At 39.6% G+C, this 9,500-nt stretch overlaps 1 protein-coding gene across 1 annotated transcript; it reads right to left on the bottom strand.

Annotated features, from left to right (window-relative positions):
* Positions 1-3,844: 3,844 nt before the first annotated feature.
* On the bottom strand, positions 3,845-4,529 carry LOC309964076 (eukaryotic translation initiation factor 1-like). Its single transcript, XM_082842713.1, has one exon. The coding sequence runs from the start codon at positions 4,399-4,401 to the stop codon at positions 4,060-4,062; it is 342 nt and encodes a 113-aa protein (XP_082698839.1). The 5' UTR covers positions 4,402-4,529; the 3' UTR covers positions 3,845-4,059.
* Positions 4,530-9,500: the final 4,971 nt, after the last annotated feature.

The raw sequence follows: 9,500 nt of genomic DNA, 5'->3' as shown, positions 1-9,500 counted from the left end.
TTTATCTTTACAGTAGTTCTATAAGGTAAGCATAATGGCAGGCTCACGCAGCTAGCTTGGGGAAAGTTTAGCAACCCTGTATTCTCCATCAACCACCCCACATAAACATGCATTCTTATCAGACAAAAAACAAAACAAAACAAAAAAACAGTGTGCTGACTATGGAAATGCAACTTCTAGACAGTCCTTAAGCACTCCTTCCTAGCACCTCTAGACCTGGAACTGCCACTACTTGTGTGCTATTATTATTATTTTCTGAGATAAAGAAATCAAAGCGCAGAGAGATTAACTAACTTGTCCAAGATCAAACAGCTAGCCAGTTTCAGAGAGAGGATGTGAATCAAATCTGATGAGAGTTCTTGCAGCAGATGTGGTTAGTACCCCACTCATATCCCCTTGGCCCACCTAGGAGAACACCTGCAGATAGTCCCCCCAACATGCCCACCTGGAAGGTCCCCTGCAGATATTTTCCCAACATGCCCATGGGCTTCTTGCATATCTCTGCATGGGGGCCTTCTCTGGCCACTGGAATTCATTTGACCTGTGCACAGGAATTTAACCTCACAGAAGTGACACTCAGTCAATGAGGACAGGAGTTAGGAGACAAAGAGCCCCACTTGCTTGCTCCTCCCTCAAATGCTTCTGAGGTATGCTCCACAAGTCTCTCAGAGGGTCCCCAGCAGGAATGTGTCTCAGCTGCTCACACAGGTAACTGGATCATTAATTTACCCTTTATTGGCTCTCCTCCCTTCTCTAACTCCCTTCCCTAACTCTCCCTCAGTGCCTCCTGGAATCAACTTCTATACAAATTACTTGCACCTAAATCCTTGTCTCAGGGTCTGCTTTTGGGGGAATCCAAACTAAAACAGCTTTTAACCAGTACAGTCTACTGCATCTCTTAGTAGTGGCTGGAGAATTTCCCCCAAATTCCCTTATTATGAGATCAATTTAGTGAGCATTTAATGGGTACCTGACCCTGTACCAGCAGGTACAAAGGAGCCATTATGACACTTATTTTGTTTATTACTTTGGGCAGAAGGTGACAACTCCAAAGAGGGAATGAATAACTGATAGAAAGAGAAAGATGACAATATTGTGTGTAGGTGGCTCTGTATGGGGGTATGATAGAGCAATAGCACTTATTTTCTAATATATTACTTTATGCTCTGATTCCAGGATATTAAATGTCTCCATCAGGGAAAGTAATGTCATGCTATTAATAATTAATAATATACACTCTTGGACAACATTACCCTATTAATTCTAGTTCTATATCAGTTGAATACAAATGCTGTTCAGTGTTTGGATGATTTATCAAGATATGAAATAAAGCTTGCCAAATCTTTAGCTATAGTCATAAGTAACTTCACCATATTTTATTTCATATTTTCTGTTTAAAAGGCCATATATTGGCAAACTTGTCATGGATGCACTTTACTCCTCAAATTGTCTTTTGAGCATGAACTCTAATCTTTAAAAGTGGCATACGTTTCATGACTTTTCTAAAAGTATAAGTCCAATGACATGGTACAGAATCCTACATGAATATTTCATAAGATTTGCAAATCTACTTTACTTTTCTAGTCGTCCTAAGAGGAAACACCAGATGGCTTGGCGTTAGCCATGCCAGCTTCTAGAAAGGAGTAGAGTTTACTTCACAGTTGACCGAAGACACTGACTATTCCAGTCCTGGATTTCCACTGATTTCTGAGCATCGTTAAAACAAGCCTCATGGCTTTAATTAAAACAGCATTTGTGTAATTCTGTGTATGAACACACAGAACTCTAGAATGTCCCAGCATATTGTCACCATTCCTAGAGTGCTGAGGTCTTAGGGTTCCGAGGGGTTGACACGCAAGCCAAGGAGTTCAACTTACTAGAATTCTCTGGACATGGGGGCAGGTTTTTGGAGGCACCCAGAAGTGGAGGAAAACTGTTGTCAACTCAAACTGCCCCCAAATAGCAATGGTGAGAGAGTCTTTGGAATATTTAGCGTCCCATGAACATCGGATTTCTTGCAATCATGCTGGGGAGACTTCTTCTGTAATCATGTTATATTCTAGCAGACCTAGGGTTAAACTATTCTGGAGTCATGACAAAGGCATGGCGTGAAATGTGGGGTGAGAAAAAGGTACAAAGTCACAGGTTCAGTGATTGGGAGTCAGTCTATCTAACCTCCCCTAGATATGCCAAAACATTTGAGCTAAGAGGTAATGATAGGAAAGAAGAGAGACAGAGACAATTCATGCAGATGCTTGAGAGATAGAAGCACTGAGAGGAAGAATTGTCTGTTGACATCATATTCCACTGATTGACATTTCCAAGAAAGAAACTATAGCTGATCGTGGCTCAAATTTCAAAACAACTGAAGAAGAATGAAAAGCTGTACTGGGCGATGAAAAACCATGTAGGTGACAACATGCACCAACAAATTAATATGAAAGGAGGAGTGAAACAGGGCCTGGATAGGCAACAAAGATGTCACCTCCAACCGAACATACAAATAGCTCACAGCATTATTTTTCTATCTTGATGAAAAATTTGCAATTTTTACATTGGTGCAGACCAAAGAAATTAGCAACTAACACATTTCAACTTGCATTACCCTTTCCGTGAACTTTTTTTGGTATTTTTTTTTACAATATCATCATGCTTACAATAGTTACAAAAATAACCTCGGGCTTCCCTGGTGGCGCAGTGGTTGAGAGCCCGCCTGTTCGTGCCCCGGTCCGGGAAGATCCCACATGCCGCGGAGTGGCTGGGCCCGTGAGCCGTGGCCGCTGAGCCTGCGCGTCCGGAGCCTGTGCTCCACAACGGGAGAGACCACAACAGTGAGAGGCCCACGTACCGCAAAATAAATAAATAAATAAATAAATCAATAAATCAATAAAAATAACCTCCCCTCCCTTGTGAAGCTGCCTAAGAGAAGCACCCCTCACCTTTCCCCTCAACCTACATGACATCCCAATTATCATTCGCTATTTTTTAAACAGCTTTATCAAGGGATAATTGACATACAATAAACTGCACACATTTGAAGTGTAAAATTTGACATTTTTTTGACATTGTGTCCACCTGTGACATCATAAAATTACCCTGGAAACTTTTTTCTTTTCCTCTGTAATCCTTCTCTCACATTCCTCCCCCTCCCTAGGTACCACTGATCTTTTTCTGTCACTATAGATTAGTGTGCATTTTCTAGAATTTCATGTAAGTGGAATCCTACAATATGTACATTGCCTGGCTTCCATGACCACATAATTACTTTGAGATTCATCCATGTTGCACTGTGTATCAGTAGTTCATTACTTTTAATTGCTCAGTAGAATTCCACTGTACGCATATACCATTATCTGTTTATCTATTCACCTGTTAAAGGACATTTGTATTGTTTCCAGTTTTCATTACTACACATACGTTTGTTACAAATATTCATGTGCAAGTCTTTGTATGCACATATGTTTTCATTTCTCTTGAGGAAATACCCAAGGAATGGAATGCCAGGATAGTATGTTTAACTTTTTAAGGAATTGCCAAACTGTTCTCCAAAGTGGTTATACCATTTTAAATGTCACCAACAGTGCATGAGAGTTCCAGTTCCTCCACACCTTTGCCAACATTTGGTATGGTCAGTCTTTCTAATTTTAGTAGTTTTAGCAAATTAGCAGTGGAATCATGCTGTGATTTTAATTTGCATGTCCTTAACGACAAATGATATTGAACATCTTTTCATGTGCTTATTTGCTATCCATATATCTTCATTGGCGAAGTATCTGTTGAAATCTTTTGCCCATTTTCTATTCGGTTGTTTTCTTATTACTGAGTTTTGAGAATTCTTTCTATATTCTGTGTATGTTTTTATCATATGTATGTTTTTTTTTTTTTTTGGCTCTTTTCAGTTTATTGCATGAAGGAGTTACACTAGTCCAAGTTAAAAGCAGACCCCAAATGGTTACATTACACAAGCTGTGAGGTTTTTAAACTTGTGACAAGGGACAGGAGGAAAATTCTACTCATTGCAAGGAAATCCTCACTTAAGCTTCAGTGAGCCAGGAGCACTTAAAACCCATGAACCTTCAGCTGATCGTCCTTAGCCAGTCCAATCTCTACGAGGAACTGGCATATGTTCTTGCGCTGGTCACCCTGCAGCTGAATTACTTCTCCATATTCTGGATGCTCAATTACAGTTCCATTGCAGGCAAATTTCTTCTTAAACGCCTTCACTAGTTTCTTTTTATCGTAATCATCAGCGATCCCTTGGACAGTAGTAAGGGTCTTCCTGCCGTTTCTCTGTTGAATTCTTATATGGATATAATCCTCAGTGCCAGCAGGAAGCAGATCATCACCCTTACTTGCATCAGCAAAGGGGTCGAAAGAGTGGAGGTTCTGGATAGTGGACATACGATACGATTCCTTTTCCTCGGTGGAAACGGCCTGCGGAAGGCGGCGGCTGGAGAAGGCGGGCGGGGGGGACGGAGCGTCGGGAAGCTAGGGGGCTCGAGGGGGAGACTGCTGAGTCCTCGGCGGCGGCTCAGTGACTGGGACCTATCATATGTATGTTTTGAAAATATTTCTCCAGTGTGTGACTTATCTTTTCATTATTTCAAAGTATTTTTCAAACAGCATAAGTTCTTAATTTTGGTAAAGTCCAATTTGTCATTTTTTTTCTTTTATGGATCATTCTTTTGAGGTTGTATCTAAGAAATCTTTGTCTAGCCCGTGTTCACAAAGATTTTTTCTGATGTCTTCTTCTGGAAGCTCTATAGTTTTAGGTTTTACATTTAGGTCTAGGATACATTTGAAGTTAATTTTTGTACAAAGTGTGAGATATGAATTGAAATTTGAAATTTTTTTTTTTTTTTTGCATGTGGATATCCAATTGTTCCAGCATTTTAAATAAGTTCCTGGGTGATGTTGATATTGTTGGTCTGTGGGGCCATACATTGAATTGCACTGTAATAAAAGATATGCAAGTGAAAAAATAAGGAAATTCTTAATTTTAAAAAATGATTAAAAGAAAGGAATTGCAATCATAATGCATTACTTGGCTCTGCAGTTAGTATATGTATAGTTGTATTAGTCTACTGGGGTGCTACTGGGTGGCTTAAACAACACTTCTGCAGGCTGGCAAATCCAAGATCAAGATTGTTCCTGGTGAGGACTCTCTTCCTGGCTTGTAGATAGCTGCTTTCTTGCTGTGTCCCCACATGGAGGAAGGCAGTGAGAACTCTGGTCTCTCTTCCTCTTCTTATAAGGGCACTAATCTCATCATGGGGACCCCACCCTCATGACTTCAGCTAAACCTAATTACTTCCCCAAAGTCCAATTTTCAAATACCATCACACTGAAGGTTAGGGTATTAACATATGAATTTGCAAGGTGCAGGGGAGATGCAATTCAGTCCATAGCAATGGTCATAATGATGAAAGCATTTGATTATTGATTTCTCTAAAAGTATTAATAAAACTAAAAAGGGAGAATGAGAATGGTGGGAAACAAACTAAATCTCCATCTATCAAAAGAAACTCTATACATAATGCCAAAAATTGATAACTCAAGAAATAACAGTGTAATGCTATTCTTTAGTGATATGAAGGCAGCTACAGAGCTGGTGGTCTCTACTTACTATTGGTTCTAAAGAGTGAATAGATCTAGGGTTCAGGAGAGTGTGTGGCAGGAGCCTGCTGTTTTTAACTATCAGTCTTTTAGTATTATTTGATTTTAACAGTGTATGTTATTTTGCTTAAAATAAAAATTAATTAGATTTGAAAATACAGGCATTCTATACAGAGTTTGGTGTTTTTGAGTAAACTTAGGCCTTTTTTAGTTCAATGTTCTAGTGAAGGGCAGAGCTGAATAAGGCTTTTCAGGATAATTAAGCCAAATAAATATGGAAAATAGGCCTTTAATTAATTAATCAACTAATCTACCTGTTGGAATTATAAGCACCACATAGACCCAAGAATAAGGTTGCCAGATTTAGCAAATAAAAATAAGTATGTCCCATGCAGTATTTGAGACATACTTATCCTAAAGTATTATGTGTTGTTTATCTGAAATTCAAATTTAACTTGGCTTTTTGCATTTTATCTAAAAACTCTATCCAAGAGGTAGGTGATTCATGAAAATTGCTAGAATGGAACACAGTGGGGGTGGGAAGTGGGAGATTTTTCATTTACTCATCTTGCACTGAGGTGCGCCAGGGCTGATCTCAGGGTTATTTCTGGGGTGAGATCCTGGTGTTGCAGCACTTTTTTTTTTTTTTGGTCCACTCCAGTCCTACCAGTCTGCCATTAACAGTTAGAGCACATGCACTTATAACAGGAAATGGTCAAGTTGCAATCCTTGAAACTGAATTTTGGCCCCCAGAAAGATAATTTCTGAGGGCTAAGAAAGAAAGTGGTCAGAAATGAAGCAAGTGTACGTTTCTGTTACTTTTTACTTCATCCAAAATGTGGCATTTGAAGCAGGAGGAACTTAGGTCTATGGTTTCATATTTATAGTTCAATTGTGATGCTACACCAGATTCTCCTCTTCTGTAAATGTAAAAACTTAGAAATTATTATGGAAAATTTTAAACATATACAAAAGTAAAGAGAATAATTTAATGAACCTCCGTGTATTCATCACCCCAACAACCATCAACTCATGGCTGGTCTTCCTTTGTCTCAATTCCTATTCTTTATCCCTCTCCAGTTATTGTGAAGCAAATTCCAGACATCATCTAATTTCATCTCTAAATATTTCAGTATGTATTTCTGACATACAAGCACTCTCCCTTTTAAACATAACCACAATACCCTCATCACAAACACTCCAAAATCAACGATAATTCTAAAAAGGCATTTTAAAAAATACTTGCTAGATGAAACAGAAATACTCTCCTAGGATTTTAGCCAACACAAAACTTTCTGGTATTAATTAAATGATGTGAACAAGTTTAAATACCATTCTGGTACCACTTCAGAGGAGGTAAATTCAAACACTCCAACTGGGTATTAAAATAGCTTGCTATTTTAATATTGAAAGAAATATACTACTGTTCAATCACTCCTTGATCCGACAGATATTTATTGAATACCTATCTTGCTAAGCACTGGATACAAAGATCAACACCTTTGCCTTTGAGGCATTGTGGAACACACAGGTTTATATCCAAGTACATGTGATACAAAGCAGAAGGAATTAGCCACAAATAAGGGTACAAGGCAGAACTAGCAACTTAAAAGAGTTCTAAAGGATGTGTGCTCATTCTGAAGTAGCAGAGGAGGACTTTTCACTGGAGAAATCATCATGAACAAAGGTATGAAGAAGACAAAATCTCCTAAATTATTCATTCTTCAAGAACAAAGACCAGGTCTTTCACATCTTTGCAAATCTCCTGCCCTGACCTGTGACACCTAGCACAGTGCCTGACAGGCATGGACGTTTACTGAAGAAATGAATATTAAATTCACTTTTTACCTTAGTGATTATTAATATTAATTCTCAGCCAGCCCTAAAAGCCTATGTTATACTGTATTGTTTTCATGCACGAAGACCATGCCACAGAGCCCCTTCAACCCCCATGAGGAAGAGGCAAGCGTTAAGCTATTTTACAACGAGGGATCGATAGATCGCCCTGAACGTTTTCAGGAAGATGCCGCTTCCCTTTATGCGCTAGTTTCTTTCATATGCTCAAGCATTTTGTTGGTGAATTTTTGCTGATCTCCTTTATTAGTTTAAAAGATGATCGAACCATCTGTGGTTCCCCCCGCCCCCGCTCTGCTATTGTGACCTGCCCATTCGCTTTCTAATGAACAGATATGAAATTTGCTTTACTGACAATTTTCTCTGAAAATAAAAGCCAGAGTGAAGCTTTGCTAACCATATGATTGAAATTTATTGCCACTGAAAGGACTGTGTGTGTGTGTGTGTGTGTGTGTGTGTGTGTGTGTGTGTGTTTAGGGTTTGGATGGGGCTCTAGATTAAAACTTCAATAGCTCTCTGTAATCATTACACGGACTGTACTGTCCTGAGTAAGATTTAATCCTATCTGTTCCATAGGAGAGAAGGTCTGCATATTTACCAGCTGGCCAGCAGTGCAGTAAATTTATATGAAGTTATTTTCCATATCATTTTATTTATTTATACAGGCCCGATTAGACCCTTTCAAAGGCTTAACTTAGTGTGGCAGTTGCAGACAGCTAGTTTACACCAAGCCTTTCTTGGCAAGACTTGAAAGCGAACGGTAAATGGTGTAAACAATTGTACGTGATTATACACTGCCAAATAATGTGCATCTGGGAAGGCAAACAAAACTTATTAAACAGACAACAAATAGCTGAGGTAAATATCAAATATGTTAACTCTACAAAACACGGGGCTGTATCTCGTCAAAGTCTTATTAACTCGGCACAGCTGGATTAAAATAAAAAGCACCATTTAGACTTAAAAGCAAGGGATCCCCAAGTTAAAAAGTCTGGATTCTGTTCCTGTCTCCATCACTAATTCACTGAGTGACATTGATTATTACTTTGATTTTTGTTTGAGTTTTCCCATCAATGGCAAAAGAATTTCAGGGCTCCTCCTGAGAGTATAGGAGAATGGTCACCATATGCCTTCCCTGGAAGGGAACACAAGAGAATTGCTGTCTGGTTACCTCCCAATTTATCCTGCAATCTCCAAGAGTCTGATGTCCTCTGGAAATTGAGTCGGCCTAAGTAAAACTTGGTGAAGGAGATGACATTCTTAAGTCAGGTCACCACCGCGGCCGTGGCGGGCTTCGGAGGTAGGCAACAGTATGGGGACATAGTTACTAATGACCAATTCTGCTTCTGAGTCATATGGGAGAGGGAAGCATAAAAAGGGGGAGACCATGACAGCTCCAAAGTAGATAGTCATGCAGGACCCTTGTCAAACCGCTTTACAGCCAGAGGCGTTCGGAACCATACATGGTTATGGCCATCTTTGAGTGTTTTTAATAGAACTTGCTTTAAAAGCAAAGCGTCGTCAGTGAATTCTTGTACCTCGTTTTACCTACTCTTGTTCCTTTCCTGCCTCGTGCCCTGAAATGTCATCTACCTCACAACCTAGGGTTCCCACTATTCTCTAGATCAGAAATGTTCAACTCGGCTGCACATAAGAATCATCTAAAGAGAGTTTTTAAAATCCTGATGTCCAGGCTTGCACTCCTAGGATCTCTGAGAGTGGGACAGACACATCAGTATTTTGTTAAGTCCCCTGGGTGCACCCACACGGAGAAGCACTGAACTAATCGTCCAAATGGCTGATCATAATTTAAAGTACTCGTGCTCCTTGATCTTGGAGATTCACTTGAGTTACGTGTGGTGATTTTAAGTCTCACGTTTGCCTGGGCCACACAATCTGAATATATCCCAGATGCAACTGTTGCATTCTCTACTGCTTCTATCTTAATTCATGCCACTGGCGTCTCTATCCTCTACTTCTGCAACAATATCTCTGTTTCCATGGCACCTAGCGTGAGCCTCTGAAGCATA

The sequence above is a fragment of the Leucopleurus acutus genome (assembly GCF_964270905.1).
Source record: "Leucopleurus acutus genome assembly, chromosome: 7".
NCBI lineage: Eukaryota > Metazoa > Chordata > Mammalia > Artiodactyla > Delphinidae > Leucopleurus > Leucopleurus acutus.
The sequence above is the reverse complement of the archived record's forward strand: the minus strand, read 5'-3'. Positions and strand labels throughout refer to the sequence as shown.

Coding starts and splice junctions, on each gene's coding strand:
- LOC309964076 (XM_082842713.1), bottom strand. CDS start 4,401: ATGTCCACTATCCAGAACCTCCACTCTTTCGACCCCTTTGCTGATGCA.